General features: G+C 34.7%; 1 protein-coding gene across 9 annotated transcripts in view; it reads right to left on the bottom strand.

Moving 5' to 3' along the window:
• KIAA0825 (KIAA0825 ortholog) overlaps positions 1–20,325 on the bottom strand; it is a 467,160-nt gene that overhangs the window by 388,714 nt on the left and 58,121 nt on the right. For 8 of the 9 annotated variants that reach the window (XM_077139135.1, XM_077139134.1, XM_077139141.1 and 5 more), the window contains one exon: positions 2,484–2,615. The exons of the other annotated variant lie outside the window; for it this stretch is intronic. In XM_077139135.1, coding sequence (XP_076995250.1) covers positions 2,484–2,614 — 131 coding nt within the window. In that variant the 5' untranslated portion in view covers position 2,615. The remainder of the gene's footprint in view (positions 1–2,483; positions 2,616–20,325) is intronic. 9 annotated transcript variants of the gene reach the window in all.

The following is a 20,325-nucleotide window of genomic DNA, read 5'->3' as shown; positions in this document are numbered from 1 at the left end:
AGCCAGGGCAGTTAGGCAAGAAAAATAAATAAAAGGCATCCAAGTTGGAAAGGAAGAAGTAAAATTTTCCCTGTGTGCAGAAAATTTGATCCTATATAATGAAAATTCTGAAGAATCCACAATAAAACTCCTAGAACTAATAACAAATTCATAAAAGTGGTGGGGTACAAGACCAACACCTCAAAATCTGTAGTGTTTCTATACACTTATAATGGATAAGAAGTAGAAGAAATCAAGAAAAAAATCCATTCACAAAAGCAACTAAAAGAATCAAATATCTAAAGAATAAATCTAATCATGGATGTAAAGGACCTGCAGACAGAAAACTGTAAAACATTGCTAAAAGAAATCAAAGAAGACCTAAATAAATGGATTGGAAGACTAAATATCATTGAGATGTCAATTCTATCCAAAGCACTTTACTGATTCAATGCAATCTCAATCAAAATTCCAACAGCCTTCTTTCCAGAAATGGAAAAGCCAATCTTCAAATTTATATGGAAGGGTAAGGGGCCCCAAATAGTTAAAGCCACCTTGGAAAAGAAGAATGAAGTTGGAGGACTCACACATCCTGATTTTCAAACTTATGATGAAGCCAGAGAAATCAAAACAGCATGATATTGGCACAGGGACAGATATATAGACCACCAGAATCAGCTCAGATATCAACCCTTACAGTCATGGCCAAATGGTTTTTGACAAGGTATCAAAGATCACTCACTTGGGAAAGAACAGTCTCCTCAACAAATAATGCTGGGAAAACTGGATCTCCATTTGCAATTAAAGAAGGTGGTGTCTATTTCATACTATATGCAAAAATCAACTCAAAATGGATCAAAGACCTGAATATAAGTGCCCAAAGTATAAAACTCCTAGAAGAAAACATAGGGAAACATGTTCAGGACATTGGATTAGGCGACAGTTTCTTAGACTTTGTACCCAAAGCAAAGGCAACAAAAGAAAAAAATAGATGAATGAGACCTCCTCAAATTAAAAAATTTGTGACCCAAAGGACTTTATTATGAAAGTAAATGAAAACTCACACAATGGCAGAAAATATTTGAAAATTTTATTTCCAATAATGGTGTAATAACCAAAATAGTATGAAGAATTCCTGGAATTCAATAACAAAAAGATGAACAACCCAAGTAAAAAATGGGCAAAGGACTTGAATAGATATTTCTCCAGAGGAGATATACAAATGGCCAAAAGCACATGAAAAGATGCTCATTTTTGTTAGCCAATAGGGAAATGCAAGTCAAAACCACAACGAGATACCATTCACAACCACTAGAATTGTGACCACTAAAAAAAACAAACAGAAAATTACAAGTGTTGGAGGACATGTGGAGAAAAAGGTACACTCATTTTACATTGGGAATGTAAAGTGGTGCTGCCATGGTGGAAGAGTTTGGCAGTTCTCAGAAAATAAGGTATAGGATTAACCATATGACCTAGAAATCCCACATGTAGGTATATGCCAAACAGAACCGAAAGCCGAGACTCGAACCAATGTTTGTATACCCATGTTCATGGCAGCATTATTTGCAATTGCCAAAAGATGGAAGCAACCCAAGTGTTCATCACCAATTAATGTATAAAGAAAATGTGGTATATACCACATGATGGGATATACACATGATGGTATATACATGATGTGGTATACACACATTATGGGATATGTGTATGGGATACACATAACCCTAAAAGGGAATGAAGTTCTGATACCGATGACAACATGATGATCCTTGAAGAGATCATGTTGAGTGAAATAAGCCAGACACAAAAGTTCAAATATTGTATGATTTCACTGATATGAAATAACTACAATAAGCAAACTCATGGAGTCAGAATCTACATTATAGGTTACCAGGGGATGGAAGGGAGGGGTAGAGAACTAAGGCTAAAAATGTTCAAAGTTTCTATTTGGGACAGTAGAAAAGTTTTTGTAATGGATGGTGGTAATGGTAGCACAACATTGTTAAAGTAATTAACAGCAATGAATTATATATTGAATGTGGTTAATAGGGGAAATTTCAGGTTATATATATGTTACCAGAAAAAAAAAATTTTTTTAAATCTATGGAACTGCAGAACACAAACAGTAAATTCTAAGTTAAACCATGGACAACTGTAGTTAATAGTACAATTATAGTTACAACACAATTATAAAAATGTGTTTTCATTGGTTGTAAGAAATGTACCACACCAAGGCAAGGTATTAGTACTAAGGCGGTAAATTGGAATGCAGTATTTTATGCATGATAGTTCTATAAAAACACAAGTTCTCTAATTAGAGAAAAAAAGTACTAATCAGATTAAGATAATCATGTTATATACTAATGGGAGAAATTGATCATTTTCAGGAAAATTAATGGTGTTAAAACTGAAATTATCTAAGCACAGGATACACTAAAACCAAACCATGTAAAATTAATGTAAATGAAACAGGAAAGCAACTTATGTTAAATAACAATATTTACCTTGTAGCATTTTGTTCGATCTTTTCATCAATGTCGCTGATAATCTGCTTAAACTCTAAATCTCCAGGAAACGAATTTAACAAACACTGCAGGTCAAAAGAATTAAGGGAACGTTCATCTTCCCAGTCCATTCTGTGGTACAAGAGTAAATAATAAAACATGTCAGTTCTCCCAAAATGAAAAAAAAATCCACCTCAAGTTGTACTACTAAACCAAAAATAGTAATTTCCATTTATAGGCAAACAACCAAAAATGAAATATAGCAGTAGGAGAACTAGGGTATTATTAAGGTAGGTAGAGTGTTTTGTTATTTAAATTACATGAGCTGTGACCTAATTTTCTATGGTTTGATAGCTGAACAAAACAGCACCCCTCAGAGAGTATTTAAGCATGCTGTTGCTTCACACTGTAACCAAAAGCTGCAAGGAAATCATAAAGCCCCAAAGACTAGCATGAACAGGGGAGACTGCAGAAAGAATTCAGAACTGTCCCTCTATCTTTGTCAGTAGAGGAAACTGGAAATTATAACTGCAGTTTTTTAAGTCTCACAATGTGAATCTATTTAAATATGAAGAAGGTAAAATTTTCCTTAAGTTTCTCTACCACTCTGACAATGGCAGCATTAGTAAATGATAGCTTAAATATAATAGTCCTTCCAGGGGCACAAACATTTTTTCACTATCAAAGCTTCATTCATTCTTTCATTCATTCATCCATTCATTTCTTCCACATATATTTATTGAACATTTGCTATGTAACAGTTAATGCTGCAGGGGCTAGGGCTATAGCTGCATCAATTTAAGGTCCCTGCCCTATTGGAGCTTTTATTCTGCTGAGAAAGACAGCAGAATAAAAACATAAAACAGCTTTTTATATTTTTTAAAACATAAACAGCTACATTTCATAAACAGTCACATAGTGAGAAGTCCTATTAGGAAAAGTAACATAGGGCAGTGGAATAGACTAAGAATGATGGAGTTGTGGCAGAGTGCATGCTATTTTATTTATGGATGTCAAGGAAGGAATCTCAGAGGAGATGACATTTGAGCAGAAGAAAGAAGTGAGGACAAAAGCTGTGGGAGAAAAACAAAGTGGTAAAGACAAACTAGCTTCTAAATTACTTGGGCCAAGAAATGAGGCTTACTAAATCTGCTTATATTTCACTTATGAGAGATAGTCACGTGACCCCACCTGGATATATAGGTAGCTGAGAAATACAGTCACTGACTGAGCATCTGATTTCAGGAAAACTTATTATGGACAGAGATCATGAAGCTTTGGTACAGCTAGCTTTTCTCCCATAGCTGTTCATTTGATTAATCTTGGTGCTTCTCTTTTATGCTATTGATTTATCTTTAGCGTTCAATGATCCTTCACTGTCAATTCTTATTTATGAACAAAAGACTAGGCTTTTGAAAAGACCAGGTGGATAGAAAGCAAAGGCTTGTTCTGTAGTTATGTCATTTTACCCAAAGGTTTCTTCTTCCAGAAGTAGACAGCTGATTCTGGAGATTTTGTAAGTGGATCATGTGTATCACTGGCAAATTTCTTTAGGATTTGTGGACAGAAGCAATCATATAGCTGATGAACTGCACAAGTGGCGAAGAGGATTTTGTACCTAGAGTGCAATGCCTTAGTTTTTTTCCCCCTTTGGAGCAGAAGGGCCTCCCTGTGCAGAGGTGGAAGTAACTTACGGTCTATTTTCACTCTGGTCAACACCCATACTAGGTGCCTTACCCACCTAAATCTCCAACTTTTTTTAGAAAGCCCTTCATGTGGGCAATGGTTACAGCATTTCTTTAACTCCTTCCCTAAATTACGACCCGATGGCCTACTATTTATAATTTTGTCTCTGAAATTGGCATTCCTTCTGAAAATGGCTCTCAAAACCATACAAAGTTCCTTTTTTGCATGTTGTAGAATGTGTTTCCACCCCCCTGGTTTCTTCATTAAAATGAGCCTCCCTGTTTTCTAAATTTTAGAAATATCCCAATGGCACCTCATATTTCTTTCAGGGTTGCTTGTCTATATATCTTTACTGACATTTCAGTAGGAATTTGGGAAAGAAGGTAAGTATGTATGTGTGTTTGGCCTTCTATCTTTAGAATTTCTGTATTTAGTTTCCTATATTAAGGCAATAATACAAAAAAATGAGGCTTTGTACATTCAAAACTTGGTGATCAGTCTGTTCAAATAAATATAGACTAATACAGTAGAAAGAATTCAACTATTTATTTGATGCATAAATATTTTTAAATGCTAATGCTGGCAAATTAACAGTGACATTAAATGATATAAAGTCATAAGCTCAATTAGGAAACTTTGGCCAAGATTACTCCCACAAGAAATTCTTGGGAATATAATCCAGTGATAATCTGCCTATCTATTTATAGCCTATCTAATTTTTTCTTTTCCACATGCAGCTGAACTACACATACTATACATTTTAGCTCTAATTTCTACTGTACTTATACCATTTAAATATTGTATATTTATAATTTTTTTTAGTTAAAATTATATTTTGATCTAAATTTTATTTTGGCATATAATATAGATTAATGGAGTCTAATTTAATTTTGAACATTATTTTCTCAGTATAAGATAAAAATAATGAAGAATATTTAATAGGAAAAAAATTCTAATAGTCAAATTCTTAGGACTTGTGGATACTACATTCAGTTTTTATGTCATGATAACACATTTCAAGATCTATGAGAAGTAATTGTATGTGCTGGAGGCTGACAGGCAGGAGCTAGAAGTTGCCAGTGAGTAGATTAGGCCTGCAGCCCAGAGAGCTGCACTTTAATCCTGCTTGGTTCTTTACTTTTCATTGTACATGTTATAAGTTTTATAGTGTCTAAAAGCTTTTTTATTCATTAAAAAAAAAGATTTCCATAAGAAAACCAGTAGGAACTTACAGAGACTATAACAAAGAAAGTGATGTTTTTCACTAAAAGCAAGATATTCCAGATAAGTTAATGAACAGTCTGTCTAATTAATACTTTAGGAAATATTAAGGATGTGAAGAAGTCATTCAAGATTTTTAGTTTTACTCTATTAAATATTGTGGGAAAAATTAAATGCTTGATACGCAATCAAATTTCGGTGTATCTGGGCATATCCTTATTGAATGTCAAGGGTCTATTATGAACACATTTGTAAATAAATAAAAAGTAAGTTCACATTTTCTTTTCTTTTTTTTTTTTTCTTTCATGGGCAGGCAGCTGGAATCAAATCCAGGTCCCCAGCATGGCAGGCAAGAATTCTGCTACAGAGCCACCATCATACTGCCCAAAGTAAGTTCACATTTTATTTGAACTCAATGTGGTAATAATGTGGTATAATATTTTATGCAGTATATCTAATAACTGAAACTTGGAAATTATTACTATATTTTAAAAGCATTTTTATACTCTTGATAGATAAATCTCAGACTATTCTTTAGCCATTCACAATTCTGTATTATTTCCACAGAAATACTATGTAGAAATATTGTTGACCAACTACTATCTGTAGAATTGAACAATTTTTGTTGAGAAAGGAAATTAATTATAAAACTTACTATCCAAGTTATTTAGTTTACTTGAGCTCTAAGTATAGAAATCTCAAGGACCATTTTACTATATCCTTCTCATTACCTTAACATACAAAGGGCTCCCTTCCAAGCCAAGGGTAATGATAATCTATTCATTATGTCTCCCAAAATTAAAACATGCTTCTTCACTCTAAAAATTATCCCAAGCTTCCCGGATCATACACTCAAAAAAAAAAAAAATTATCCCAAGCAAAGTACTTGAAACTGTTGAACTGTGTTCCAGTAGCCTTGGTTCTTGAAGAAGACAGTATAACTTTTATAGCTTTTACAATGTGACTATTGTGATTGTGAAAACCTTGTGTCTGATTTCCAGGGAATGGACAGATGAGTAAAAAAATAAGTAAATAATAGGGTGAAATAAACGGTAAAAACTGGGTAGATTGAAATACTGTGGGACAATGAGAGGGAGGGGTAAAGGGTATGAGATGTATGAGTTCTTTTTTCTTCTTTTTATTTCTTTTTGCCAGAGTGATACAAATGTTCTAAAACTGATCATGGTGAAGAATATACAGCTATGTGATGATATTGTAAGCTATTGAATAATATGATTGGACTGAATGTGTGTGGCTTTTTTTTTTTGACTTTTTTATTATTTCATTTTTATTTTTACTAGAGAAGTTATAGGTTTATAGAAATATTATGTATAAAAATATATAAAACACAAAGTTCCCATTTACAACCTATTATTAACACCTTGCATCACTGTGGACATTTCTTATAATTCATGATAGAACATTTTATTACTTATACTATAAACTATAGTCCATTGTTTACAATAGGGTTGTATTAGTTAGGGTTCTCTAGAGAAACAGAATCAACAGGGAACACTTGCAAATATAAAATTTATGAAAGTGTCTCACGTGACCGTAGGAACGCCGAGTCCAAAATCCACAGGGCAGGCTGCGAAGCCAATGACTCCAATGGATGGCCTGGATGAACTCCACAGGAGAGGCTCACCAGCCAAAGCAGGAATGGAACCTGTTTCCTCTGAGTCCTCCTTAAAAGGCTTCCCATGATTGGATTTAGCATCACTAACTGCAGAAGACACTCCCCTTTGACTGATTACAAATGGAATCAGCTGTGGATGTAGCTGACGTGATCATGACCTAATCCTATGAAATGTCCTCATTGCAACAGACAGGCCAGCGCTTGCCCAATCAGATGAACAGGTACCACACTTGGCCAAGTTGACACCTGTCCCTAACCATGACAAGGGTTCACTGTGTTATACAGTCCTGTGTTTTTCCTTTAATTTCTATTCTAGTAGCATATAACCAACCTGAATTTTCCCCTTTTAACCACATTCACATACATACTTCAGTGCTGTTAATTACACTCACAATGTTGGGCTACCATCACCATAATCCATTACCAGAGCTTTACATTCAACCCAGAAAGAAAGTCTGGACTATTTAATCATTAACTCCCCATCCCCTACCCCTAATCCAGCCACTGGTAACCCCATATTCTAGATTCTAACTCGATGAGTTCTCTTGTTTTAATTATTTCATATCAGAGAGAACATACAGTATTTGTCCTTTTGTGTCTGGCTTGTTTCACTTAACATGATGTCTTCAATGTTCATCCATGTTGTCACATGAATCTGAACTTCATTCCTTTCTATGGCTGAATAATATTCCATAGTATGTACATACCACATTTTGTTTATCCATTCACAACTGGATGCTTGGGTTGCGTCCATCTTTTTGCAACTTTGAATAATGCTATTGAGAACATCAGAATGCAAATATCTGTTCAAGCCCCTGCTTTCAATTCTTTAATAGTGGGATTATGGGTTATATGGTAATTGTATACTCAGCTTTCTGAGGAACTGCTAAACTCTCTTCCACAGCAGCTATACCAGTTCACATTTCCACTAGCAGGGAATGAGTTATTCTTTTTCTTGTGTGGCTATTTTTAATAAAAATATATTTTAAAAATTATCCCAAGCATTAAGCTAAAACTTTCCTATCTTTAAATATATGGGGATATTATTTGGGTTTCTTATGCCATACAGATATTCTTCTTGAAGGAACACAATATATTTTTCATAAGCATTTCCCATACTTGCATTTTTTTAAAAGGGGAATCCATTCTGAAAGCTAGGGCTGACAGATGGGACTTTTTGTTTTTCTATTTGTATGATTTTACTAAGACATAGCATTAAAATATAAGCGGCATATACATACCAACGGAGTTTGACCCTACTTATTCAAGAGAATGGAATTTGACCCTACTTATTCAAGAGACTCAATCTTGGTAGTTTACGACCCAGGAAAAGAGTTCAGGCATATGCAAGGAAAGATAAAAAATTGAGTTGTTCCCTCATCTATAAAAACCTCTCAAAATGATATAGCCAAAAATGTATACTACATCCATGATTATCAAAATCACTTCCTTTCTTTTACAGAACACTTAACTTCAGAGCTTATTAATGCTTAGATTTTAATACTTTAGCAATTAATATTTCTATCACTTCACATTTTCGATGAAAGGTTGGCAATATAAATCTTCATCTGGCATTCCTAAGGGGCTGCAGCTTTAAAACAACAGAGTACAGGAAAGATTCACTTTTAGAATTCCTTTAAATCAAAGCTTTTTAGTGTACTTCAAATATAATTCTGTTTTAAAAACTTACTTTACCCAGAAGTAAATGGAATGAAATAAGAGAAATATTTCAATTCTATTATATCTTTTTTTTCCCCTCACAGTCCCTGGAACGGGGGAAAAAAGTATAAAAAAGAGAAGGAATGACTAACATGGGGGATAGTACAGCACAATGGTTAGGAGACAGTGGCTCTACAATCATCTGACCTGAAATAATTCTCTCCATTACATAGTTGTTATATTAATCCTTATGAAAGAACAGATAGCTAAATTTATACATAGCTTTAGAGAGGAGTGATATCTGACAAAAGCTAAAATTAACTTGAATAGAATAACCCAGAAATAGACTTTCCAAAATTTAAAATTTACTACATTATAAGGATAGTATCACTATTTGTCAAACAAAAAGTAGCATGAGAGGCTTAGAAGTTTTTGGACGCAAAATAGATTGACCTTAAAACCCTTGTCTTGTCAGTTTATGTTTATCATCTTTCAAAATCTAATTCAAAACTTACCACAGTTAATTTATTATGATTAACTATGATCAACTCACCAATCACTTTGCATCATATTGTGCTACCTGTTCTTGCAAATCCTGTTAAAAGAAAATATGTTCTACAGTGGTCAAAACAGCATGGTACTGGAATAAAGATAGATATATTAACCAATGGAATCGAATAGAGTGTTCAGATATAGACCCTATCATCTATGGACATTTGATCTTTGATAAGGTAGTCAAGCCAACTCACTTGGGACAGAACAGTCTCTTCAATAAATGGTGCCTAGAGAACTGAATATCCATATGAAAAGAATGAAAGAGGACCCATATCTCACATCCTATACAAAAGTTAACTGAAAATGGATCAAAGATCTAAACATTAGGTCTAAGACCAAAAAACAGTTAGAGGAAAATGTAGGGAAATATCTTATAAATCTTATAATTGGAGGCAGTTTGATAGAACTTACACCCAAAGCAAGAGCACTGAAGAAAGAAAGAAATAAACAGGAACTCCTCAAAATTAAACACTTTTGCGTATCAAAGAATTTCATCAAGAAAGTAAAAAGACAGCCTACACAATGGGAGACAATATTTGGAAATGACATATCAGATAAAGGTCTAGTATCCAGAATTTATAAAGAGATTGTTCAACTCAACAACAAAAAGACAGCCAATCCAATTACAAAATGGGAAAAAAGACTTGAACAGACACTTCTCAGAAGAGGAAATACAAATGGCCAAAAGGCACATGAAGAGATGCTCAACGTACCTGGCCATTAGGGAAATGCAAATCAAAACCAGAATGAGATATCATCTCACACCCACCAGAATGGCCATTATCAACAAAACAGAAAATGACAAGTGCTGGAGAGGATGTGGAGAAAGAGGCACACTTATTCACTGTTGGTGGGAGTGTCAAATGGTGGAACTGCTATGGAAGGCAGTTTGGCGTTTCCTCAAAAAGCTGAATATAGAATTGCCATTATGACCTGGCAATACCATTACTAGGTATCTACTCAAAGGACATAAGGGCAAAGACATAAATGGATATTTGCACACCAATGTATATAGCAGCATTATTTACAATTGCAAAGAGATGGAAACAGCCAAAATGTCCATCAACAGATGACTGGCTAAACAAACTTTGGTATATTCATACGATGGAATATTATGCAGCTTTAAGACAGAATAAAGTCATGAAGTATGTAACAACATGGATGGACCTTGAGAACATTATGCTGAGTGAGACTAGCCAAAAACAAAAGGACAAATACTATACGGTCTCACTGATATGAACTGACATAGGTGAATAAACTTGGATATTTCGTTGGTAACAGAGATCATCAGGAGATAGAAATAGGGTAAGATATTGAGTAACTGGAGCTGAAGGGATACAGACTGTGCAACAGGACTGAATACAAAAACTCAGAAATGGACAGCACAATACTACCTAACTGTAATACAATTATGTTAAAACACTGAATGAAGCTGCATGTGACAATGATAGAGAAAGGAGGGCTGGGGACATAAATGAAATCAGAAAGAAAGATAGATGTTAAAGATTGAGATGGTATAATCTAGGAATGCCTAGAGTGTATAATAATAGAGACTAAATGTACAAATTTTAAAAATGTTTTTGCATGAGGAAGAACAAAGGAATGTCATTACTGCAGGGTGCTGAAAATAGATGGTAATTAATACTTTAAAATTTTACCTTATGTGTGAGACTAAAGCAAAAAATGTTTATTTGGTACAAAATTTATATTTTGACTAGTGCATTTCCTAATATAACTTATGTAGATAGTTTGATTGAACACTATAAGTACTTGGAATCTCAGGTAAGACATGAGATTTTGTTGGTTTGTCCAGAGTGATGCCCCGATGAATCCCAGAGTGATTCGATCAGTGAGTGGAAAAGTATTTGCAAAGCCCCCTTCAGGGAATGGTGAGAATGGGGAGACATTCAACTTCTCCAGTTGAATTATTGATATTCTCACAAGCAGTGTGGACAACCAAAGCTATAGGCTGAGCCCCCAGTCTTGGGGCTTGTTCATATGAAACTTAACCCCAGAAAGGATAGGTCAAGTCTACTGAAAATTTAGGCCTAAGAGTCACCCCCAAGAGAGCCTCGTTTGTTGCTCAGATGTGGCCTCTCTCTCCAGCCAACACAACAAGCAATCTCACCACCCTCCCCCTGTCTACGTGGGACATGACTCCCGGGGGTGTGGTGACCTTTCTGGCAATGTGGGACAGAAATCCTAGAATGAGCTGAAACTCAGCATCAAGGGATTGAGAAAAACCCTAGAATGAGCTGAGATTCAGCATCAAGGGACTGAGAAAACCTTCCCGACCAAAAGGGGGAAGAGTGAAATGAGACAAAGTGTCAATGGCTGAGAGATTCCAAACAGAGTCCAGAGGTTATTCTTATGCACTGAGTAGATATCACCTTGTTATTCAAAATGTAATGGAGAGGCTGGAGGGAACTGCCTGAAAATGTAGAGCTGTGTTCCAGTAGCCATGTTTCTTGAGGATGATTGAATAATGATATCGCTTTCACAATGTGACTGATTATGAAAATCTTGTGTCTGATGCTCCTTTTATCTACCTTGTCAACAAATGAGTAGAACATATAGAATAAAAATAAATAATAGGGGCAACAAATGTTAAAATAAATTTAGTTTGAAATGCTAATGATCAGTGAGAGTGAGGGGTAAAGGGTTTGGTAGGTATAAACTTTTTTTTCTTTTCTGTTTTCGTTTTATTTCTTTTTCTATTGTCTTTTTATTTCTTTTTCTGAATGGATGCAAATGGTCTAAGAAATGATGAATAGGCAACTAAGTGATGATATTGTGAATTACTGATTATCTATGTTAAAGTTTTATTTCGCTTGTTAAATTTTTTTAATTAATAAATTAAAAAAAGAAAATATGTTGTTTGGTATTATTTTGATATTGAATATGTCTGTTACATTTGGCGTAAAATAATAATGGATTGAAATATTTTAAGGATTCAGATGATGTTGGTAAGCATGATTTTGAAGGATTCGCAATGTAGGTATTCCCATATAGACACAGTTTTATGATTTCCTCTATCAAATCTCTGTATAGCAGCTAATCCACAAATACAGACATTAAAGGAATATGATTTGGTAACAATGATCATGTACCACAATGATGATAGTTCAGAATTTTCATGTGAACTTTACAGAGCTGTGATGCTTCCACATCTATCATAAGGGTTAACAATGGCAAAGGACAAGAAAAGCAAAATTCATCTTTATAGGTGAAGAGGCAGTATGTTTAAAATACTGTGGGACAAAATAGGGGAAAAATCTGACGGGTAAATAAGAACTAATAGGAGGAGGAAATTAGCCTGAATGAATAGGGATGCACAGGACCATTATGAAAAATAAATAAAGGAAGTTAGAGTGGGCTGTGGCAGGTCATGCTAAAGTCTGGATTTAGAAGTTTTCTCATTAGGATGGCAGTGATCCCTGCCAGGAAAGGGTGAGGAAGAAGTATACACAAAGTGGCACAGGCCCCAATTCCAAATTCTTACATGCACTCTGCAGGCCCACTGTGTGTCTCACATTAGGCTGGGCATCAACAAGGAGCACAGAGACAAAAGAAAGTTTCCTCTAAAGGGCAGAAGAACAAAAGGGAACAGACCATAAGAAGGAGAGCCAGCAGAAAGATCCTGCTATTTTGTAAATAAAAAATGTCTATGGCGTCAACAACAGAAAAATAAATGATTGAGGGACAAATAAGTTTTGGCAAATACTTCAATGGTATTTCAGAAAGGTAGAAATACCTTACAAAATTTAGGAGGAAACAGGAGAGGCTAGGAAGTTGTGGGTCAAGACATAGCTTTATAGTCTCCTTATGTTCCTATAATTACAAATATTAAATCGGTAGCAGGGAGCTAATAATTTGATATAAAAAAGAATGAAGCCTCTTATCCTAATCCATCATCAATCAAAACAGTAGCCATGCCTTCTTAAAATACAAAAACTTTGTATTTGAAGCTGTCATTCAAAGATAACACTTTTATATTTTCATTTCTGTATATCTGACCATTTTTTAAAAATAAGATTTTAAAAATAGTGCATAATATTTCAAACAAATATTAACAAGCAACCTAATATCAAGTAATGCCTTTTGTGCTGGTTTGCATCTGTTATGTACCCTAAAAAACACTATGTTCTTTTAATCCATCCCTCTGGGGGCATACCTGTTGTTGGGTGGGACCTTTTAATTAGCTTGTTTCCAAAGAGATGTGACCCAGCCCATTCAAGGTGGGTCTTACTCCTCTTGCTATAGTCCTCTATGAGAGGATAAAAGACAGATGAAATTCAGAGAACTCAGAGAAGCTAAGAGTGAAATGCCCAGAGACATTTGGAGAGAGAGTCATTTTGAAATCAGAATCCAGAAAGGACCAATGTTTTGCTGTCATGTGACTTGTCATGTGACAGAGGAACCCTGGATGCCAGAAGTCTTTCCTTGGCGAAGGTATCCTCCTCTTGATGCCTTAATTTGGACACTTTCATGGCCTTAGAATTGTAATTTATAACCTGATAAAACCTCATTAAAAAAGCCAACCCATTTCTGGTATATTGCATTCTGGCAGCATTAGCAAACTTAAACACCTTTTAAAATAATTTAAGAGTTATGTTTGAAAAATTATATCTCAGCCAAACATCTGTAGATCAAGTTTCAATCCCAGGCAAATAACAAGTTGTTATAAATGCCCAATAACACTGACTGTAATAAAATATGAACATACTATAAGTGCTGCCAGAAAACATGATCATAAAATCATAAAAAATCATATATGATTAAAAGAAAATAATTTTGGGATATTACTTATCTTTTACTATATTTTTAAATGACACCTTATCCTAGGGTCTTGTTTCCTTTATTTAAACTCTCTCATACAATGGATAGAGTTATTTTACCTTTCTTCTGTTTGTTCAATAATAAAATACCAGAGAACTATTATTCTTAGGACTAAACAATACATGTTTAACAAGGACTGAAAGAAGGTAGAAAAACAAACCACTGGGAAAAAAAGTCACAGTGACATTGAGTACTGAAGGAGAAATATTAGGAATATGTGACTATTTTTCTGTGGAAAAGCTAAGTAATGGGGTTCACATGCCTTTTCAGATTTGGGGACGGATGTGAAATTAATGTTTCCACAAGCTCACATTAAATCCTTCCATTTAATATCAGTATCGAACCTAAAATAAACACTGTTAATGAGCATGGTTAAAAAAAAAAAAGGGATATCTGGTTAATTAAAAATAATTACATGTTCCAAATATAACTGAAAAAGTTTCAAAATGTTGAGCTATAATAAAACGTTTAATACTATATATGACTGAACTAAGAAACAACAGATTTGAATTTTGATTCTGGTTCTGCTACCTCTGTATGACCCTAGGTAAGTCACTCTCCCTCCCTAAAGGGAGCTCACTTCACTCAGTTATAAAATGGAGTGGATGAATTTATTAGGTCTAAGGTTTTTTCTACCTATAAATTTGTTATATTCTCTAAGGAATGGAGAGAGAAACTTCCCAAATGAGCTTTCTAAAAGACCTAGCTATTTCATTTACTGATATCATCATTTCTTCTGTCTCATGGCCTCTTAGAGCCATTTTTAACTCTTTCCTTTTTGGTAGGTGTTCTAGTTTGCTAGCTGCTGGAATGCAATATACCAGAAATTGAATGGCATTTGAAAGGGGAATTTAATAAATTGCTAGTTTACAGTTCTAAGGTCGAAAAAATGTCCCAATTAAACAACTCTATAGAAATGTCCAATCACAGATATGCAGGGAAAGAAACCTTGATTCAAGGAAGCTGAAGAGATTCAGGGTCTCTCTCTCAAGTGAGAAGGTACATGGTGAACACAGTTAGGGCTTCTTTCTCAGCTGGAAGGGCACATGGCAAACACGGCATCATCTGCTAGCTTTCTCTCCTGGCTTCCGGTTTCGTGAAGCTCTCTGGGAGGCATTTTCCTTCTTCATCTCCAAAGGTCACTGGCTCATGAACTCTCTGCTTTGTGGCGCTGCAGCATTCTCTGCTCTCTCTGAATCTCTCATTCTTCAAAATGTTTCCTCTTTTATAAGACTCCAGAAACTAATCAAGACCCACCCAAATGCGTGGAGATACTCCTCTACCTAATCCAGCTTAACCACTCTTGATTAAATCACATCTTCAGGGAGATGATCTAATTACAGTTTCAAACATTCAATACTGAATAGAATTAGAAGAAATGGCTGCCTTTACAAAATGGGATTAGGATTAAAACATGGCTTTTCTAGGGTACATACCTCATTTCAAACCAGCACAGCAGGACTTGACCACGCCTGTTATTTGGAAGGCTCAGACAGACTCTGGCTTAGCAAGAAATAATTGGCAAGAAGGGGAAATGTGAGATACCAAGAAAAAAATGGTGAGAAGAAGAAATATGAGATAGCAAGAAATTATTTTATGGTAATAAGGTAGCTCATCCCAAACTGATGTTGCCCCATCCAATCCCCCAGCTCTCCAAAATATTCTAAGAAGCAGTTAGCCAATGTTTCTGGGTTCCTCACCCAACACGAAATGCTGGAGACCAACTGACTTCAAGCATGCCTCCACAAGACAAAGGGTAATATCAGGGAATTATAGCCTCACACACCATCATGTATCCTTGATGTATTATTCTTCGCATTGATTGGCTGCTGGTTTGATCATAAAGAAAAATAAACTTTTGACTGGGTCATCATTCTTAAACTTGGATCAGCCTTTTCTTCTGCCCCAGGTCATTTTTACACTTTTATCTCCCTACCTAGTTACAAAGTAGGCTTCCTATATCATTCACAATGTCCTGTTGACATTATATAATTAGTAATTTAACATTTACTAAATTTTACAATTTTACATAGTTCAGTGAACTCAATCATTGAGACATGGATTAAAGCTATGTTCAGTAAATGACATTAACGATAATAAAAACTAACACTATTGCATCACTTATATGGGCAGGCATTGTTCCAAACAGTTTATATATATAAACTCACTTAATCCTTACCACTATCCTATGAGATAGGTATTATTATAATCTCCACATTAAAGATGTGGAAACTGAGGCACAGAGAAGTTCATGATTTACCCAGGGCAAGTTGCAAAGCTGGGATTCAGACTGCCTTCAAAGGCTGTCCTAAATTGCAATGCTCAAAACTGCCTCCCAGTGTAGACTTATACTTAAAAAAAAATTGACCTTATATATGCTGAATAAGTTGCTGCCATATACCTTTGACAGGCCTCCCTAGAACCATTATAAATTTCCTTCATTAGGAAATCTATACAATTGTAAAAAAAAAAAAGTTGTTTTATTAAGACTAGATCTTCCCTGTAATGTTTCAGAGTTCTCAGAAGTTTCTTTCTTTTAAATTAATTGTTGACAGTTGAAATTTTGTTTTAGCCTCCCCAAAGACTAAAACAAGCTTCAAATGGATCTCAGTCTGTTGAAAGTCATTTAAAAATATTTTATTCATTGAAGTTTTATATTAGGAAATAAAACATTTGTAATTCTATTCAATATATTTACTCAACTTTCATCAATATATTAGGTTTTCCCCAAAGACCGTTAAGCTTTGGGAGTTCTGAAGTACTGTAATTATATGGGCTGGGATATATCTGATAAATAGTCATATTAACATACTATAGCTGTTAAAATTCCCCTTTTAATATTAGTATTCAATTTAGTATTCCCTAAAATACTTCACTGTAACTCCTCTATCAGTGATTTATATATGTGTGTGTATGAAATAGAAATTGACAGGAGCAGTCAGAATACACTACTGTAGCTTGACAAGCAAACAGAATTAATTGTTATATGCTTTACTCACCAAATCTGACACTGCTTTCATTTATTTTTAAACGCACTTCTTTCTAGAAAATATTTTCATTTGAATATCTTTTCATAACCTTCAATATGCAATTCTAGCCATATCTTGCTTGAATGCAATAGTGAAACTAAGATAATGTGAAACTGCATTTCACTTTTATAACTTGGTATTCACATTTCACATAATTTCAAAGACATAAAATTATTATATATTTGGAGATTAGAGGTAATTAATGTCACAAATCATGGAGTTAATGATTAACTAATGAAATTTTAAGTACAGTAAAACTTTACTAATTTGGAGAATAATATATCCATATTAGTAAAAAGTTGAAGTTACGGAGCATTGAAGGAAGGCAGTTGTACTATGCATCTAGTGGAAATAATTACAAATACAGCTTATGTTAATTATATTTTTAAGAAATTCTCTTAATAATTAGCTAAGAATGATTTGAACTTAGCATGCACTTTGTATATAAATGAGTGCTTCTAAAAGATGTAGGGCTATTAAAGTTTTTGGTTCAAGAATTTCTCCTAAAATATTTTGAATAGTTAATTAGTTAATTAGCTGGTCATATTAATTTGGTACCATTCTCCTAAAATATAGATAATATTATTAATTAGCTTAACATTAATTTGATGAATCAATCTATCCACTGTAATATCCTTTTATGGCTTCCAGGGCTTTGCTCCATCAATTATAACTAGTCTTGTGTCATCAAAATTCCTTTCAAATGACCATAACCATGTTCCAGTCTACTGCTTTTGAAAACCAAAACAATCCTCACTGGAATTCCCTTTCCTTAATTGCGCAGCTTCTTGAAAGAACAGTCTGTACTTCCTGCCCCTGTGTTCTCAACTCTTATTTCACTCCTCAACCAAGAGCAATTTGGTTTCTGCCTATACCCTTAAAATGAAACTAACAAAATACTTCTCACTTCCTATCATAGTTAACCTTTTTGCATTATTTGATCCTGATATCTATTCCTTCCTTGAAATCGTCTTCTCTCTTGCCAAACTTTCTTACTATCATGCTTTCTGGTTCTCTTCTTGTCTTTCCCACCATTGGTTTATAGACTTCTATAGAAGACACCTCATCGTGTTGCTGGCCAGCTCACTTTTTTTTTTTTTTTTTTTTTTTTTTTTGTTAATCTGAGAAAACTCAAGATACAAGAGGAGCTATGCTCATTTCAGTGCTACAGGACCTGACTTCCCTGGTCTTAACTAATTGACCCAGGGGCAGGTATTTGATCCAAACTGAACCCATCAAATGCATGCTCAACAAATTTTAAAATTTGGACTGAAGGCAGGGACAGGGAATTATCAATCAAGTTAAGTTTGCCTCCCAAGAGAAGGCGTGTTCTTTTAGCTGAAGTCCCTGAAGTTGCTCTTTTCCTGCTCTTCTCTGACTGACTGGCTGCTCTTTAGCTTTTCTTTTTGTTTTGTGAGATACATGTACCATGAAGTCTCCCGTTCTTCACTACCCTATGGCTACTTTATTTTTGCTTAAATTAACCAGTGTTGTTTTTATTAAACTAATGAACATCTTGATTGGATCCTCTCCTATCTCTGCCATTACACATTAATATTCACCAAAGGGTTCTCTCTAGACCTGCTTCTTATTTTAAACATTTTTCCTGAACATTCATTCTAGTCTTCTGCTTTTGCTTTATGGAATTTTATCATAGTAGATATTATCTGCTTTTTTCTTAAGTGCTTTTATTTTTTAAAATTTGCTTTATATTTATTTGTTTGATTTTCTTTTCCTTTGGACCTCAGAAAAAAAACTCTATTAGGTTCTCATTTTACAATCTTCCCAAATTTCCTTATTTACCTTACCTGGCTGCTGCTTCTCTTTCTATTTATTTCATGCCAGAGTTACCAAAGGAACCATTCTTTGTTGTCTTCCCACTCTACATGCTTTCATTGAGTAACCTTGCTCATTCCTATTAATTGATCAATCAACTCTATGCCAAAAATCCAAAGTCTATATCTCTAACTCTAGTACCTCCTTTAAAACCCCAAGACAATCACTAGACAATTATACTTTGTTGGTTCAAAGGTCCCATAAATTTAACATGTCCAAAATTTAATACAATGTATTTACACTAAATAGGCATCTCTTCCTATAATAGTGGGTCACCACTTGCATAATTTCCCTCTGCCCTTGCCTTGATATCTGAAATCAGGAGCAGGAAAGTACGGTGCAGCCTGTTTTGGTATGGCTTGCAAGTTAAGAATAATTTCTACATTTTTAAAGTGTTGTTAAAAAAAAAAAACAAAGAAGAGACCAAATGTGATCCATAAATCCTAAAATATTAGCCCTTTACAGTAAAAATATGCTGACCCTGTCATAAATGGCAGCCAAATTCTTTGACCCTTGTTTTGGTTTGCTCAAGCTGCCAGAATGCAATATACTAGAAATACACTGGCTTTTAAAAAGGGAATTTATTAAGTAACAAGTTTACAGTTATAGGGCCATGAGAATATCCAAACTAAGGCATCCAGGGAAACATACCTTGACTCAAGAAAGGCCAATAGGTATGGAACCCCTCTGTCAGCTGGGAAGGTAGTGGTTGACATCTGCTGGTCCTTTGGCTTCTCATTTCAAATGGCTTCCCCAGGAGTGTTTTCTTTCTATATCTCCAAAGGTCTCTTTTCTGTGTCAACTCTGAAGTTTTTTTCCAAAATGGTTCCCTCTTAAAGGACTCCAGTAAGTGGCCCCACCTTGAATGGGTGGAGACACATCTCCACGGAAACCACCAAATCAACAGGTCTCACTTATAATTGGGTGAGTCACCATCTCCATGGAAACAACTTAATCAAAAAGATCCCATCTAGCATTTCTGAAACAGGATTAAAGAACATGACTTTTCTGGGATACACAACAGTTTCAAACCAGCACAACCATATTGTCCCTAATATCTTAAATGGTTACCAAATTATCTTAAATGTGGCTTTTCCATTGCTACATACAACTGTTAAAGAAACAAAAAGAGATCAGGCTTCAACTAGAGATAAGAACCAAGCAAATCTTGTTGGGACTAAGGTAAATCAGAATATAGGATAAAGGATGACAGTGTCTCTATTTTAGAACTTCATCTACTATATGAGACCAAAGGAGAGAGGTTTATTTTGTCCAAAACCTAAATTTTCAGTAGCACACATCTAACTTAACCTGTCTGGATAGCTCATTTAAATAACCCCAGCACATGGAGCCCAGAATGGGAATGAGGGCTTGTAATTCT

Source organism: Tamandua tetradactyla, chromosome 21 (assembly GCF_023851605.1).
Source record: "Tamandua tetradactyla isolate mTamTet1 chromosome 21, mTamTet1.pri, whole genome shotgun sequence".
NCBI classification, from domain to species: domain Eukaryota; kingdom Metazoa; phylum Chordata; class Mammalia; order Pilosa; family Myrmecophagidae; genus Tamandua; species Tamandua tetradactyla.
Note: the sequence above shows the minus strand (reverse complement) of the source record. Positions and strands in the feature narration are given on the sequence as shown.